Source organism: Astatotilapia calliptera, chromosome 19 (assembly GCF_900246225.1).
Source record: "Astatotilapia calliptera chromosome 19, fAstCal1.2, whole genome shotgun sequence".
NCBI lineage: Eukaryota > Metazoa > Chordata > Actinopteri > Cichliformes > Cichlidae > Astatotilapia > Astatotilapia calliptera.
Window position 1 is genome coordinate 27,490,247 of NC_039320.1, and position 17,700 is coordinate 27,507,946.

Genomic DNA, 17,700 nt, shown 5'->3' on the forward strand with positions numbered 1-17,700 from the left:
GCTTCCAAACATTCAACACTCCAGACGTCAGCTAAAACAGCCAGGGAAATGTCTGCACTTAGAGAACTGTAGCGTCCGCAGTATGTCATGGAAATTTGGACGACGAAATATCACATAGGGTCGCTCAGCGTTGCCGAAGAGGACCGGGAGAAAATGCAAGGTCTGTTTTCTTGCTGTTTTTCTAACTTTGCTAGCCCAGCCACACAGAGCATACAACGGCGGAAAAAAATAGCGGAGCAGCGAGTTAGCTTAGCACCATTTCAGTGGTGTTGTAGTAAGCTAAGATTCTCTGTAGCTTCGCTAATTAGGCTGCTTAGCGGTAACGTGTGATCAACGTTTAATTGTAAGTCAATTGAAGGCATTACTTTGTAGCAAATAACAGGCTAAAGCTCCAATCGACACACTTCCAAAGCCTAACTAGTTATTTAAAAAAGCAGAAATAATGTAACATACAAACGTAAAGGTTGTCGTAACCATTTTTGTGGTAACTACGTTTCCAAGAGCCACAAGTGGTTGTGTTCCTTCGCCCTTATCTACCGTATCATGGTGATCGATCTGGAGCACTAGGAGACTCTCGCTAAAAACATACACCGTTATGTTGCTCTGCCTTGCTAAATATTTTAATGCGGTGTTACAGGAACCGCTAAGCCCTTTCTTGACTGTTAATTCTCTATATTCTCTATATTTTGCATTCACAGCTTGACAAACGGGACTGTAGTTTTTCCATCATCAACCACTCAGGATGAAAGCACCAAGTAAAGAGGAGGAGCATTACTGTCCTTGCAGGATTGTGTTTGCTTCCTTGGATTCTAAAATTTGACCAAATCCACCAAAAGAGTACCAATAATGATACCTGGATTGATCACCCAGGAGCTACAGGAGCAGCTTCTGGATGTGAAGAATTACCAGAATCGCACAAATGGGGTGGAGGAGCTCAAACACATCCTCTCAGAAGTGGACATTAAGTCAGTCCCTTCTGCTGGCATTGAGGCGTTTATAAATTTTCTCCCGCGACTTCTCGACGATAGTAATTTTAAGGTGTTTTCTGGCACCTTGCAAGTTTTAAACTTGTTAATTCGGAAGCTAGATACAGCTGTAGACAAATATTTCAAACATATAGTCTTAGTCGCCCTAAAGGCTTTAGGGGATACTCGCACTGTCACCAGGAATGAATACCTGAATGTGTTTCGACAGCTGATGAAAACTATTCCACCCCAGCAAGTATTGGATCTTGTAATTGGCCACTTGAAACACAAGAATTCCAGGGTTCGGGAAGATGTCCTTAACATCATTATGGCAGCTATGCTCACTCATCCTAGGAAAGATTTCAGCATCCCCAAGCTTTGCTTTGAGGTTGCGCCATACCTGGCAGACAGCAAAAGGAGGGTCCGACATGCCGCCCTCGAGCTGTTTGCTGTTTTTGACCATTGCCTTGATGCACGGAGAAAGCCGTCTCTCATGGAAGCTGTTGACATGGTTGAACTGAATGAGGATGCAGAAGGTCTGATGGCAGCTGTACAGGCAAGACGAGCAAGGCACATACTTCCAAAACTCTCCTCGGAAGGTATAGTGGAGTACGGCTTGGTGGTGCCCAAATCGGGCCAGCGGTGCTCACCACAGTATGGTTCTGGAGCTGATTTAGACTGGGTGTTGAATGGAGGGCGGATAAGTAGTGCCAGGAGCCACAGAACAGAACCAGACTGTGACAGATTATATGGCTATGGCAGCTTAGGCTCCCTCACCGATGACCTTCCACTTCAAAGGAGGATTGTCAGCGCGGGCAAAGGAAAGAACAAACTACCCTGGGAGATGTCGAGCTTCTCGTCCACTGAGAATGACCAACAGCAATGCAGTACACCCAACGGAAAGTGCACTGAACAGGTGGAGCTCATCAACACTGGGGATAATCTCAATAATCTTTTATGATAATTATGCCATTTGGATAACTTGCAATGATTTAGCATCTGTTTTTAAATACCTGTTTGCTTTTTCTCTCTCACCATGTCAAAATAAGACATAGTTTAGAGGAATTATCTGGTTTATCGCCAGTTAATTTTCCCCAATAACAGATGATTTTGACTCATATTAATGAAGCAAATTTCAGTTTTGCACATTAGGGCATGATTGCTCATCTGTTGACTGCCTAAACAAAGGAATATTTTTAATATTTTCCATTAAACTACTGAGTATCAAAGCAGTTCATGTTGATTTCTCCCCCAATGAGCCAGTAACTGCAGTCACTACATGAAAGGAGTGGTTATTTTTGTCCTTGTTGTCTGTCTTATTTTACTCATGCTTAGCTTGCAGATAACATAAATGTTTGCATTATCAGAAACCAGTATTTTTTTAGTGAGATGAGTGATAACTAGAGGCAGCCTTCCAAAGATTTATAAGACATTTTAGAGGTGGCTTTTTCTTCAGAGACAGTTTTGAGGACAAAGCCTAAATATAGATATAGCTCTCATGATGCAGTATGTGATAAAGAGCAGCAGCAGAAAGGGTTTTGCTTCTGTGTGTCATTTTGTAAGTTTTTTTTAATACATCCTTGCACACGTCTTCTTTTAGAACTGCCTTAACACCCCCCCCCCCCCTTTTTTTTGTTTTTTTGCTCTTTGAAGAAAATAATGTTTTCCAAGACTTGGAGTATGAAAATAGACTAAGATCGGTGAATTAATTTGGCTCTTAGTTAGGGGTGGGTTTTTATAATCGATTCATCGATTAAAATCGATTCTGGCTTGGATAACGTAAAATCGATTCATTAAAATCCTGAATCGATTTTTTAATATAAATTTATTTTGTCCGAAATGCCAGAATCTCTGGTGACATCTCACAAAATTTCAAGAACCACCAAACAGTAAATGAGAGCAGGTACAGGGATTCTGCACATAGACTTAAACACACAGCGCGACCCGCGGATCAGAATCAGTTAGATGTCGCCTTTCTCACAGTCGGGGCTGAAAGCCGACAGCTCGCTGATCCGGGTCGGCGCTTTGTGTTCACGCCCTTTATGCGCTGATTCTAAAGCTGTTAGTTTGATCTCTCTCCAAACAATATTGACCGAACCAGCAGCAAAAGAAGATCCAAACGCTTCACATAAACATCGTCATGAATTCACTCTTTTACTGTTTTGCTTCCATTGCGATGCGCAGCTCTCTCCCTCCCCCCCCCCCCCCCCCCCGCCCCTCTCTCGAACAGTTTCGCTTTCTTCATTATTCGCTTGCTTGTTACGCACAAGTCTACTGTTGTTTACAGCGCTGTCGGCCGCTGTTTTTTTCCCTTTTACATTCTTCCGAAAATAAAACCTCATTTCTGCTGTTCAATACTGAACAAATTTAAACTTTTTAATATTATTCAAAATGCAAAATGCTTAGCCGTGTGTCTAATAAAACCGCTGTAACGTCAGAGGTAATGTTCATTAATTAATGGTTTTCTTTCGTTTTTGATGTACTGCAGAATATTTTTATAAAATCCCAGGCCAGGAAAACCTTCATGTTTTTCTGTGTTTTATCCTCAGCTACTTTGACACAAAGGCCTCTGCTGTGATGCTCACACCTTGGATAAAGTCTTGCGAGTGTCAGCTTCCTTTTTATAGATACAAAAATATGTAAATGTTCTGATCTGAATTATACTTCTGACTGTCAAAATTTCCCAGATTTAAATCGAATCGAATCGAATTAAATCGAATCGTGGATCGAATCGATTTGGGACCTTGTGAATCGGAATTGAATCGATTCTAGAAATCAGTGACGATACCCAGCCCTACTCTTAGTTCTTTATAACCACGGATAAATGGATAGACTCTCACTGGTACTATTCCTGTAGGAAATACAGTAGATGACTCATTTTTCCTGTATAGTGACACCATTGCTGCAAGGATGAGCGCCCAGTTTCAAGTACAAGTCTTGCAACAGTAGCTCTCAACCTGTTTGAAGGAAGGAAAGGAGAACATGTCATTTGTAACCTAACAAACTACAAGAACTTATTAAGCCATTACCAGCTTTATTTTAATAATCCCCTGGCTTTTTCTAAAATTAGTTATCAATTGACTGTGTTTTGTTCTGGGAACTAATATCCAGCTCAGAGCCTGTATTCGAGAAACCTTGCGTTTACAGCAGTGTCTGTTTCCCAGCAACCCCATTACCAGATAGCGCAGTTACTGAAGTGATCGTGAAACATAATTGGTAATAACACAGAGTTATGCTTGCAAAACATGGCCTATTGCCTGCTCCACTGTTGATTGCAATCATGCCAAGTGCTCTGCTATGAGTGCTGATCAGATTATAGGCAGCGGAACTAATTTCAGCCTCACTGTTTTATCTGAGTGGTTGAAATACAAAAAAAACACACAAAAAACAAAGCAGTCTTTATTCATCTTTCTAAGGTTGCGTTGTGACCTTAAAACTTAAATGTGAACAGTGGACATCATACACCAAATTAAACTTTAGAGTAGCAGAAAGACCGTAAGCAGGATGTTTCCAGCTGACTAAATATCTCCTGCGTCCCTTTGTTGAGTGAATGACATTACATTGAGGTCCCCGTTATAGTTAGCCTTTGGACAAGGTTCATCATTTTTGTAATTTTTTTCCCTCTCCAACCCACCACAGTGTATTTGAAATGAAGCAATCAAGTTGGCAGTGTAGACTTCATCCTTTAGGAATTACAAACATTTTTTTCCACAGTCATTTTAGCAGGATCAGAAATAACTGGACAGACTATAGTTATAAAAGGTTTAGCATGTCAGTGTCTGCTCAAAGCTTGGAACCTATGGACATCACTAAATGCTCTTCTCTGCAGGAGGAAAGCATTTAGTGATCTAGTGTGTGTCTGTGTTTTTGATGGAGTTATTTTTCAATTTCACACAAGGAAAAGCACAATGTGAAGTGGCAGAGTATGTGCGAGTCTCATAATTGGCCTAGAATTGCTAGAACTGTCAACTGTGGCTGAAAAAAGATGTGCTGAACTGTGAATGCTTCCCTGTTGAAACCCCAGAGATGATTATCAGACAGCAGCACTTGTTTTTATGACACTTGTTTTACCTTTTATACTTAATGTTTACCATTTAAAGAAATAATTGTACATTCTTTCACAGGGGTCAAATGGGGACACTCTTTCTTTGTCCAGGAAGCCAGAAACCTACATACCCAGTTTTAGTAAGTACCAAAACTTTCTTCTCTTTATATAATCTGACTGCATACCAGTCAGATTATACAGGGAGTGCAGAATTATTAGGCAAGTTGTATTTTTGAGGAATAATGTTATTATTGAACAACAACCATGTTCTCAATGAACCCAAAAAACTCATTAATATCAAAGCTGAATGTTTTTGGAAGTAGTTTTTAGTTTGTTTTTAGTTTTAGCTATTTTAGGGGGATATCTGTGTGTGCAGGTGACTATTACTGTGCATAATTATTAGGCAACTTAACAAAAAACAAATATATACCCATTTCAATTATTTATTTTTACCAGTGAAACCAATATAACATCTCCACATTCACAAATATACGTTTCTGACATTCAAAAACAAAACAAAAACAAATCAGCGACCAATATAGCCACCTTTCTTTGCAAGGACACTCAAAAGCCTGCCATCCATGGATTCTGTCAGTGTTTTGATCTGTTCACCATCAACATTGCGTGCAGCAGCAACCACAGCCTCCCAGACACTGTTCAGAGAGGTGTACTGTTTTCCCTCCTTGTAAATCTCACATTTGATGATGGACCACAGGTTCTCAATGGGGTTCAGATCAGGTGAACAAGGAGGCCATGTCATTAGTTTTTCTTCTTTTATACCCTTTCTTGCCAGCCACGCTGTGGAGTACTTGGACGCGTGTGATGGAGCATTGTCCTGCATGAAAATCGTGTTTTTCTTGAAGGATGCAGACTTCTTCCTGTACCACTGCTTGAAGAAGGTGTCTTCCAGAAACTGGCAGTAGGACTGGGAGTTGAGCTTGACTCCATCCTCAACCCGAAAAGGCCCCACAAGCTCATCTTTGATGATACCAGCCCAAACCAGTACTCCACCTCCACCTTGCTGGCGTCTGAGTGGGACTGGAGCTCTCTGCCCTTTACCAATCCAGCCACGGGCCCATCCATCTGGCCCATCAAGACTCACTCTCATTTCATCAGTCCATAAAACCTTAGAAAAACCAGTCTTGAGATATTTCTTGGCCCAGTCTTGACGTTTCAGCTTGTGTGTCTTGTTCAGTGGTGGTCGTCTTTCAGCCTTTCTTACCTTGGCCATGTCTCTGAGTATTGCACACCTTGTGCTTTTGGGCACTCCAGTGATGTTGCAGCTCTGAAATATGGCCAAACTGGTGGCAAGTGGCATCTTGGCAGCTGCACGCTTGACTTTTCTCAGTTCATGGGCAGTTATTTGGCGCCTTGGTTTTTCCACACGCTTCTTGCGACCCTGTTGACTATTTTGAATGAAACGCTCGATTGTTCGATGATCACGCTTCAGAAGCTTTGCAATGTTGAGACTGCTGCATCCCTCTGAAAGATATCTCACTATTTTTGACTTTTCTGAGCCTGTCAAGTCCTTCTTTTGACCCATTTTGCCAAAGGAAAGGACGTTGCCTAATAATTATGCACACCTGATATAGGGTGTTGATGTCATTAGACCACACCCCTTCTCATTACAGAGATGCACATCACCGAATATGCTTAATTGGTAGTAGGCTTTCCAGCCTATACAGCTTGGAGTAAGACAACATGCATGAAGAGGATGATGTGGACAAAATACTCATTTGCCTAATAATTCTGCACTCCCTGTATAAAATGAAAGCGTGTCGACATGACCAACACTTCTGCCAGATCCCAACAGAGACTGGAACAAAATGTCATGCTAATTCACTGTTGGTTAGTACGGCTATTGGTTGGTACAGCAGTCCCACAGAAAGGGGCATCGACAGCAGCTGTTCATTTAGTTTAAAAGCAGTTACTGACACTGAAAGAGAATGAAGGACCTGTGCTGTATTTTGAGCTGAAGCTTGGTTGGAACGTATCAAACTTACTTCAGCGGGTTAAAGGTAGCATGATAATTTTCAGGATGGACGCGGGCAGTAAAAATAGCAGCATCAAAGTTATTGTGGCTTGCTTTATTGTTGATTAAAGAGATTAGACTCATTTCCAATACTGCTGCACCATGTTTTTGTAAGGTAGGGACATGCTAGTGGTAATCCTAAAAAAAGGTAACAAGTTTGGACATGTGCCTGAAATATTGAAATGTAGTGACCTCTTTAACACCCAATACAAGTCAATAGTGTGTTTAGCTAAAACTTCCCACTCTTGCGTAACGTCACTGTGTAAATGTGCAGTTTCTATGGCAGCTGGTGCGGCTTACCTTTGCTCACAGGTGAGAGTGGAATCAAGCCGCAACTCTCCAGTCCAGAGTTTACCAGCTGAATGGAAAACACATTTATCAGTGATTTTTTTTTTCCATTCCCTTTTTTTAACTTGCTTTTCATGTTTGTTTGTTTTCTGAGCTGTTCAGAAACTAAAACATCTTAGCTAAAGGATCGAATTCTCAAATTTTAAAAAAAACTTTATAGGACTTTGTTGATAAACCTTTTCATAATAGGCATTATTAGGGTTTTTTATTGCTGTCATTTTAGTAACTACTTTTTAGCGTTTCTGTTTTTAGTGAAAATGTGGAAATATACTTTGTGTCTAGGTTCAACGGAGCCCCGAAAACCCCAGGCCTCCCGAAGGAGGGAGTCTCCTGCGCATCTCAGGAGAAGTGGAAGCCTCAACTTAGAACCTGATATCTTTAAAACCACAAACTTCTCTGACCCAGATGTTGGTATGGAGTTATTTCAAAAATATTTTTACATTTAAAGTTCTTTTTATTGATTTATTTTGAATAAAATTTGAGTAAAATCTTGAAAGTACACTTAAAGTGGCATTAACCATTTAGTTTCCTTATACAGTTTTTCATGGGTCTGATGAGTGAATGTAATGTCTGACAGTGGCACCCAAAGGACGTCTGCTCTCAAGGAACCCCAGCGTTGAGCGAACATTTTCCCTCCCCTCAAACCCTACTACATCCAGCTCCTTTCTTCTTCCCTCATACCCACTGGCTACGCTCCCAGGGGGCATGCTTACCCCAACCCCATCCCGCCGTCATGCAGACTCCTCCCTCTCTATGTCCAACACCTGGCCTAACAAGAAGGACAACAGCCCCCAACAGCGAGAAACCAGCCCCTGGAGAGAGACAGCGAGTGCTGCAAAAGGTAATCTAGTTGGAAAAAAGAGACTTCATTTCATATGTGTTTGTTTGTGATGCTGAAAATTTTTTTATTTATTTTTTACCTTTGTGGGGGGGTTTTCGGGTTACTATCCTGTCCCAGATGACTTCTCTAGCAGACGCTCTCCCAGACCTCTTTGTGCCTCCCTCATGAATTCTTCCACGTCATCATTCAGACGGGCACTGAGCAGTCCCAGAGGTACCTTCTCCGTCTCACCAGTAATCCCTCCAACAGAGCACATCCATTCCATTAATGGCCAGAGATCCAATGCCTCAGGAAGCCCTCTGAATCAGCAGTTAGAAAAGACCCTTAATGTGGACCCTGGTGGCCTCAGTGGTGTGGATGATCTTCAAGAAGATGATCCTCTGGACATGCAGGAGGTCAGCACAATTCTCTATTTTATATACTGGATGTTGTTTATAATCAGCCATCAAGAAGGGCCCTGCATGAACAGGCAGTTGAAGTAAAATGAAAAATCAAGCCTCTATGAGTTCCTATTAGCTTTGTAACTTGTCCACAGATGCTCAACTCCCTGCGCTCACTACGCAACAGCGCTGCCAAGAAGCGGGCCAAAGCGAGCCTTAGTAGTCCAGATCCAGACAGTCCTGACTCAGCTGTGAAGGTGGACTTGGGTCTAGACTCGCTGTCAAACACTTCTCCAGTGCTTACCAGCTCGACTAGTGAAAGTGGACTTTCTAGTCTGAGCTCAGTTGCAAACTCCAGCTTTAATGGCATGAAAAGGTAAAATATCCAGATTTTCTGCATTTGGCATGTATTGCTTATGATGTTGCCTCACATTTTCATGTAGTTTGACTGTGTTGGTCTGAAATTATGTTAATACACAAGATAAAAGTCACCTCCATATACTGCAAATACATACATAATTTAAAAAAAAAAGACAGTGGGACAGGGGTATAAAGTGGGAAGTATATTTGAAGCATCGGTTTTAACTGTTAGCCACATACTTATTCTTGGTGAACCCTTCTACTATAATCAAAATACCAACAAGGGAGCAGAATTAATTTAAAAAATGTATTTTACTTCATTTTTAAAATTTACAACGGAAAATAGAGCAAATACAACAAAAAAGCCATTAGTTATAGAGTGAAATCCAGAGACAAAAAAGTAACCGGTAAGATGTGCTTATTAAGTGATCTTTTATATTAAATGTAACAGGAAGGTGTTTGTTTATTAATAAAGATGACCTTATGTTGGGATATGGGATATGTTGCCTGTTGTGTTTAATCATGTTGACAGTTTTAAGAAGCTCTGACTTTGTAGTCTTTAGGTGTTCTCTGATGATGTGTTGAATGGTAGGCAGTTTCTCATGATCACTTCTCACTTGTCACAACTGTCACCAGCCCTGGAAACTCTGCCTCTGCAGGAATGAAACCTCACATTGCAAGAGTGCCTTCTGCAAAACCGAGGTCTTCTGTGTCCTCGGACTTCAGCAGCCTTCAAGGTAGAAAAGGAGAGAAAGGTTTTTCCCAGTTGTTGCATTGCCGTGTGTCTTTTTTATTTTATTTTATTTATTTACATTTTTGTTTTCTGTTTTTTCCCAAGTGTTGTCCCAGGGAGATGAATTCTCATCTGAGGTGGGTGTGGTTGGGCAGAGAGTTACGTACTCCAATGGCATAATCAAAACTGACGAAGAGAAAACGGTACCATCCCCTCCATTGGTCGGACCAGCTTTTCATGAATCTTTAAAAGCTCAGAAGCATCCCAAAGGTCAGCTAGCATCGATGAGAACAGAGTGCTATATTGGATATACCTTCTAATAGCATTTTGTGTGCTTAAATAATTAAATCTCATTATTTATCTCTTTTGATGTTCAGGATCCCATAGTCACAGCAGCAGTAGGAAATCACCAGGCACGGACATGTCTGAAGGAGTAGTTGGCAGAGGTAAGTATGTCTGTGAAGGTTCTCAGTCATCCAGGTCATCGTAGTCAAAGGAGCTTGCAAAAAAAGGCGTCTGGACTTCTTTAAGTTGCTTGAAGACGTTTCACCTCTCATCCGAGAAGCTTCTTCAGTTCTAAGGTCAAATGGTGGAGAGTCCCAGATATAAACCTAGTGGGAGTTTCCCCCCACAGAGGGACAAAAGGACCCCTGATGATCCTCTAATCGCCTGAGCCAAGGTGTAAAACTGGGTGTGGGCCCCAATCAGCCAGAGTATCGGGTGAGTTTAACGCCCACTCACATCCTGGGCCATCTGATCTCAGGAATTCGCATGATAAGGTGGGGCCAGGTTTCACAATGAACTCACCCGAAACTCTGGCTGATTGGGACCCACACCCAGTTTTACACCTTGGCTCAGGCGATTAGAGGATCATCAGGGGGTCCTTTTGTCCCTCTGTGGGGGGAAACTCCCACTAGGTTATATCTGGGACTCTCCACCATTTGACATTAGAACTGAAGAAGCTTCTCGGATGAGAGGTGAAACGTCTTCAAGCAACTTAAAGAAGTCCAGACGCTTTTCTTTGCAAGCTCCTTTGACTTGGCAGAGGTAAGTTTCAGATCTGTAAAGGATACAAGTTATCATTTGATTGTCCAGGCTTTTGCTGTGTTACTAAGCTGATGTAGCTCAGTGCTGCTCTTGTTTTTTTGTTTTTTTTTTGTTTTTTAAATAAAGGACTCAACAACATATCTTTTATTTCTCCCATCCGTTTTTTTTTAAACTACACATTTTCAACTAGCTATAAATTACAGCTGCTTTCTGGATGTATTTTTAAATAAAGCTTATAAATATAAATTTGCTTGTTCCTGCATGATCACAGTTAAACCGCTAAAAGATTAGTCATCTTATTCCCTCATGCTTATTAGGCATGCTTGGCACTGCAGTGTCCTCCAGCCATCCAGGAGTTCTCCTGCCACTTGAGCACTTATCGTTCAAACCCCCCACTGATCCCTCAGTGGGCATCCACAGCAACGCTGTGTCTGGCAGTCACCAAGACAGTGATATCATCCCACGTCCAGAAGAGGTTAAGGTTAGTCACACTCTGTTCAGCGGTGGATGAAGAGTGTTGCTATATATTACTGTGATGTTTAAATAGTAAATACTGATGCCATGTTTATGTTGAATATACGATATAACATATGGCATCATTTACTTTGGGATTAATAAAGTATTCTTATTCTGATAATGTCAATGTTTTTTGTGCGTGTGTGTTTTGACTCTCTGCTTAATACACCCCTAATTAATTGTCAGAAGAGAGACAAAACACATTTTAAGTTAAAATGTTAATTTCAAATTAAACAAAAACTATATATCTATATTGTGTATATAAAAAAAAAAAAAAAATGATAATATCAGAATCAACCATATGTAGTGAAAACTTGGTATTGACACAGCTCCGTAGTTCATAATCTCAAGCTTCCGGTTAGCAGAATCTGACCCTGTGTGTGCTTTTGTTTTGTTTTCTGGTTGCGCAGGAGAGGATAAAAAATGCAAGATTTGGCCGGGATAAGAACAGGCTGGATCAACAAGATGGCCCGATAAGTCAAGGGCAGTATTCAACAGATCAGATTCGCTACCGTGTCAGGAAGATGCTGTCTGATTCACCAACAGAGGAAAATGGAGCATTAGTCATTAAAGGCAAGAGAAAGTTTTTGAAACTTATAAATCTCTGCTTTTTTATTTAAAAAAAATAAAAAGCACATTTCTCACAATAAGACCTTTTTTTTATTTTTTATTTTTTTTGGCTTAACATTTATCCCTCATCATAAATGCCTTTTATTTTGTATTTAACAAATGTGATGCATTTTTGTGACAGAAGATAGATTTAATTTTAACCTTTAATTTCTTTAAAATAAATAAATGTTATGGTTAAAAAAATCCATCTTTGCAGATAGCTTTAAGTATTTTATAACTATCTCATATAGCACTTTTCTTTATTAATCTATACACGTCAGCTTTGTGTCCGCTGCACCCTTGGGCATACTGAACTCACAAAACAACATAACTGTTTTGCACAATGGCCTAAGGAGTAAACAGCATGTGTTAATGTTGATTTGCTCCACAGTCCGATCATCCCATCACATCCCCCTGTGGGATTTCAGATGACTGATGGCGCATCCCCAACAGGGCAAGGGGAGCAGAGAAGGTTAATGTGCAGCTGTTAGGGTGGAGGTATCCACCCAATGTAATGCAAAATGTGTGGCTCAACCACACAAAGCTCAGTGGAGCATGCCGGGAATTTCTTATTACCAACATAAAGAGATCTTTAAACATTGACATAAAACAACATAATTAAAGTGGACGGATGTCAGTTAAAGAGCTAAAACATCGTTGACTCATAAAGTTTGCCAGCTGTACTGTTTTACCTTAGACCTGCAGTACAGACTCGTGCAGTCTGTTTTTACAAGTGCAAAATGTCTCACTTGCCTCTCTTCCACTCTTCATTGTTTCCTGCCCACACACAGCAGAGTTTCTCCATCAAAAACTCCTGGTGGGGAAAAATTATGATGATGATAAATGAGTGTCTTCAAGTGCCCACTCACAGTTAGCTCTAATTTAAACCAGCATCTTCTGTTTTCTCACATTGGATGATGACGGATCATTGTGGAGGCCACACACGCTTGCGCGCGCACACACACAAATTTCATAGCATGTAGAAGCCCAGGCATGTGCACAACAAAGTGTTTTGTTGAAAGTGTGAGTTATCTATAGACCTGTCACAGTATGAATCACAATAATGATATTATTACTTTAATGCACAAATTGGGAAAAGAACTAAAAACAATAACATGCATGTAGCACTTTTAACTCACTAGTGCTGTTGTTGTTGTTGTTGTTGTTTTTTAAATGACATTAAGAAGTTTTCCCAGGATTCATTTTATTCTCAGTCCAGAAGAGAGCGCTCTCTCAAAGCTAGTGTACGAGGGGTACTACTTGTTCTCTCACACGAGGGACACGCTTAACTAGTTTAGATGTTTTTAATAATAAAGAAGAAAAAAAGCCTTTTGCTCAGCAGTGCTGCTTTCAACCACTAATGTAGGTGGTAAGTTTCCTGTGTGCCTGAATTACAGAAGCCTGTCACTTTAACAGATTTGTTATGTTATATTTTGCATGTGTAAAAAGTTCAAATTTTTGTGTCTGGTGATTCAAACGTTATTCTTCTCTGTTGCAGATCTGCATATGAACGGCAGCACAGTGACATCTAAAGCAGACCCTGTCTCTGATGAGTCTCTTGTCACCAGTCCTGACACTCCCCAAGGACCCCAAAGCCCAATTAAGTGCTTCACTCCACCCCACCAGCCCAGCCCCCCTACAGTTCCACCCAACCCTAAAAATGTGTCCCGTCTTAGGAGGGCACCTAGCCTGAGCAGAACCCGTCCTTCACTGTCCCACAGTTCAGGTGAGTTGATCTTAAAAACCTTTTACTACATGCTGCATAATCTTTGTTGCACACAGAAAGTTATTGTCCCTGTTTAACGACACTCAGTAACATTATAATGATACAAACCATTGCTATAACAGGCCTTTGTTTATAGAAAATGTTGGAACATTAATTAATTAAACCTCTGGGACCATCAGAGAATGGGTGAATAAGATGTTTGCTCTGGGTAATGTGCTTCAATACTTTGTTTTGACAACCTGCTGTTAATGCACCGACACACACACACACACACACACACACACACAGAGCGCTTGTTTTCAGCCTGATTGAGATGTAACATGAGACTGAATCTGTGTGTTGTGTGGTGTTTAATGGGCCATTTAGATGAGCTGTCCCCTGGCAGTTTGGGGCACAGGAAAAATCTCTCAGATCCTGCAGAGCTGTGTCCGTTTTCCAAACCCGAGCTGGCGCTGGTGCAAAGCTTCAATCTGCTGAACTCTGAAGACTGGTGAGAAATAATCAATCCATCATCCTTAAGCATCTCTTTCAATGTGGACCACAGAGTAAAATTATTACCCTTTGTGCGTTGTTATTTTCGAATGTAGGGAGAAGAAGATTGAAGGACTGACATTCCTGCGCTCTCTTGCACACTATCACTCAGATACACTTCAGGCTCGGCTTCATGATGTTTGCCTATCTCTCATTCAAGAGGTAATATCATTTTTTAATAACAATCCCACTTAATTTTCGGAATCTATGCATGGCGGTGTTTGACTCTGCTGTTCCAGTTTTGCAATTCTATTTAATTTCTCTGTGTCTTAATAGTTTTGCTTCATAATTATATATAGTCTCAGCTATAATTGCTTGGCATTTTGCTAAATTCCCATTGTAGATTTTTTTTTTTTTGGTCAAATAGATATCTTGAATATGTAATCAGTGCTCATTTACTCTTCTTATACCTTAAGCACTAATATTGTTAATCTTATTTAGGTGAAGAACCTGCGGTCGGGTGTGTCCAGGGTTGCCGTGTGTACCCTGGGTGACCTCTACACACACCTTCAGCGAGCGATGGACCAGGAGCTAGAGGGGACAGTTAAAGCTTTACTACAGAAGGCTGGGGAGAGTAATGCCTTCATTAGGCAGGATGTAGATGCAGCACTGGATTGCATGGTGCAGCACTGCACCCCTACTCGAAGCATCAATGCTTTACTTACTGGAGGACTCAGGTTAGATTACACACAGGACAGCTCTTTGTTGTTTGTTTGCTTCTTCTCTGTTTGGATCACTACATAATTTAAGCTTTGATTGCTGAATTGATTTCCTCCTCTGCTGATAGTCACCTTAATGCAGTGGTGAGGAAATGTATGGCTCAACATCTGGCTAATTTGGTTGAGAAGGTTGGTGCTGCACGTCTCCTTTCTTGGGCTAAAGATCTCACTGACAGAATTTTACCTGCCGTGGTCAAACTCGCACAAGACTCCTCACAAGAAGTTAGGTATGTAAAAACAAACAAACAAAAAAAAAACTTTCATATTAATTCATTTAATTTTTGTGTTTTAACTTCTTTACAACTTATTCATATTTGCTTGAATGGTGAGATTATATTTTTATGCATTGCCAATAAAAAGCATTCAGCAATAACAGATAACAGTGGGAGGAAAATGTCAAATTTGAGACATTTTAAAAGTCTTTAGACCATCAAAAGGATATAGTACAATCCAAATCTACTTTTGGTTTTGCTGGAATTGATTTTGTTATTGTTGACACTATTTGTTTTGGTGTCACTGTACTGTAATTACCTTGCATTTCATTAAAATATGTTTAGAAATGCTTTTCCGTTGCTTTTGGACTGCAAACCCAAAGTGCCACTTTAACAAATGAGATAATATTACACCTTCTCCCCTCAAAGGTACTTTGGCCGTCGAATGCTGCTGTCCCTGTCTTCCCACCCAGAATTTGAAAAGATCCTGGAGAAATACATCCCTACGAAAGACCTGCAGACTGTCAGAGACACCGTCTTCACTCTAAAAACAAAGGTACTGTTTCTTTCTGTTTATGTTTACAGGAAAATTGGTATTTTGGCTGGAAGTTAAATATAGGCATCTAACTCTGAGATTGTTGGGGGGGGTTAGGGTCTTGGCAAGATGCCTCAAGATACTCAGTCAGCCCGAGGCAGACATTCCCTCCCGGGCAAGCGGTACAGTCAGAGCCTCATCGCTCAACAGAGAGCCACTCAACCAGACCAACAGGTGGGTGTGGATATCAACCAATGCTCCAGAGTGGCCCATTAAGGCAAATTTATTTTTCACAAATGTGTAATACATATGGAAAACACGTGAATTGTGATGCATTTTATATACAGGGAGTCTCACAGCCATTACAGCTGTAGATCTCAGACACAGAGTTTTGCAGACAAGACTGAGTACATCAAGCAGATCTCGGATCTGCTGGCTTCAAAGGACTTCAGAGAGAGGATCAAAGGCATCGACCAGCTAGTGGCTGACTGCCAAAACAACCCAAACATGGTTATCAACAGTATATTCCCGGTTAGTAATGTATTTATTTTTTTCTCCAAATCCATTTAGTATGTCTTTATGTACATTGTGGTCTTTTCATTATAATGACAAAGTGTTTATCCTTCACTTTCTGATCTCCCTAATTCTAGGTGTTTGATGCCTTCAGAGCCAGGCTGCAGGAGTCCAACAGCAAGGTCAACTTGTATGCCCTGGAGTCTTTACAGAAAATCATCCACTTGTTAAAGGACAAGCTGTCCTAAGTGGTCAACATCCTGGTCCCAGCAATCGTGGACAATCACCTCAACTCAAAGAACAATGCTATCTGCTCTGCTGCTATTGGAGCTATTAATGCACTCATCTTAAATATAGGTACTTACTTTGAGCATTAAAATAGAGGAGAAAGTTTTGGTTAAAAAAATTGCTTTAATTTGACTTTCATTTTTTTGCCTGCTACAGACAACATACTTCTCCTTCAGCCTTTTTGCGCCAAGGCTCAGTTTTTAAGCGGGAAGGCAAAGGTGAACCTTATCGAAAAGGTTGCAGGTATGTCTGGTGTCCTAGTTTCGGCACTGTAATCAGCTTCTGCTTTGATGTATCTAAATGCAGTGTATTGCTTCTCATCTTCTATATTTAGATCTTGTGACAGAGCTCTACCCTCGTAAGCCCCAGATGGTAAAGCAGAAAGTGCTGCCCTTGCTCTGGCACCTCTTGGGCACCTCTACCCACAGCGGCACCATTCATGGCCGGGGCGGCAGCGTAAGGGGTGCTACCGCCAACCTGTGCCAAGCCCTTTATGCCCAGATGGGGCCAAGCCTGAGCAAGTGTGCCGCCTCCCAGCCTGCCAATGTCCATAAAAGTCTAAATGATATCCTGAGGACCTTGTCGTAAGGTAAAGCAGGCTCCAAACAGAACCAAATGTCGAAAGAGGGACAGCATTAAAACTGATCTTACTTGAAGATGTTTCATTATCATTTCTTATAGTGCCTGCACTTTTATATAAACACAGAGAAAGTCCTTAAGAAGTTGGAGCTCTTATTCTTATCTCAGTGAGATTCCGTCTGGTACAGAAGCATGGATGTCTGTAACATAATGGCATCAGGTCTTTCACATGTCCAACCTGTTCTCTTTGCACTTTGAAAGTAGCTCATTGTCGTTGCTTTGTTTTTGTTTTTCCATAAACTCTACATGTACTGTAGACCAGCGGTCTCCAACCTGTTTTGCACCACGGACCGGTTTATGCCTGACAATATTTTCACGGACCGGCCTTTAAGGTGTCGCGGATAAATACAACAAAATAAAACTAGTACCGGTACCGAAAAAAAGAGAATTTATTCATAACACACGTGAAAAGACCCAGGAAAACCGAGTTAACGATAAAAACGATAACAAAATAACGCTGAAAACCGATAAAAACCCTGAAAACCAAACATTTCACACCTGAGCCTCAACTCTCGCGGCCCGGTACCAAACGACTCACGGACCGGTACCGGTCCGAGGCCCGGGGGTTGGGGACCGCTGCTGTAGACAAATCAGAGACACTATTGCAGAATGTAAAATTAAAATGCACAAAAAGAAGAGGAAGAACACAGGGACCTGAAAG

At 41.1% G+C, this 17,700-nt stretch overlaps 1 protein-coding gene across 1 annotated transcript; it reads left to right on the plus strand.

The window, feature by feature from the left end:
• Positions 1-96: 96 nt before the first annotated feature.
• Positions 97-17,303, plus strand: togaram1 (TOG array regulator of axonemal microtubules 1). The gene is made up of 23 exons (XM_026151274.1): positions 97-160; positions 699-1,881; positions 5,090-5,150; positions 7,673-7,801; positions 7,968-8,231; positions 8,349-8,626; positions 8,767-8,987; positions 9,608-9,708; positions 9,810-9,974; positions 10,082-10,150; positions 11,069-11,232; positions 11,678-11,840; positions 13,375-13,602; positions 13,969-14,092; positions 14,190-14,295; positions 14,575-14,810; positions 14,921-15,079; positions 15,494-15,620; positions 15,717-15,833; positions 15,947-16,130; positions 16,250-16,469; positions 16,557-16,643; positions 16,735-17,303. The coding sequence occupies exons 2-20, from the start codon at positions 847-849 to the stop codon at positions 15,971-15,973; spliced, it is 3,774 nt and encodes a 1,257-aa protein (XP_026007059.1). The 5' UTR covers positions 97-160; positions 699-846; the 3' UTR covers positions 15,974-16,130; positions 16,250-16,469; positions 16,557-16,643; positions 16,735-17,303.
• The last annotated feature ends 397 nt before the right edge of the window (positions 17,304-17,700 follow it).

Excerpts from the sequence above, each read along its gene's own strand:
- togaram1 (XM_026151274.1), top strand. The coding sequence starts at position 847 with ATGATACCTGGATTGATCACCCAGGAGCTACAGGAGCAGCTTCTGGAT. Across the intron at positions 8,627-8,766 it reads ATCCTCTGGACATGCAGGAG|ATGCTCAACTCCCTGCGCTC; the intron begins GTCAGCACAATT and ends ACTTGTCCACAG. Across the intron at positions 8,988-9,607 it reads AGCTTTAATGGCATGAAAAG|CCCTGGAAACTCTGCCTCTG; the intron begins GTAAAATATCCA and ends AACTGTCACCAG.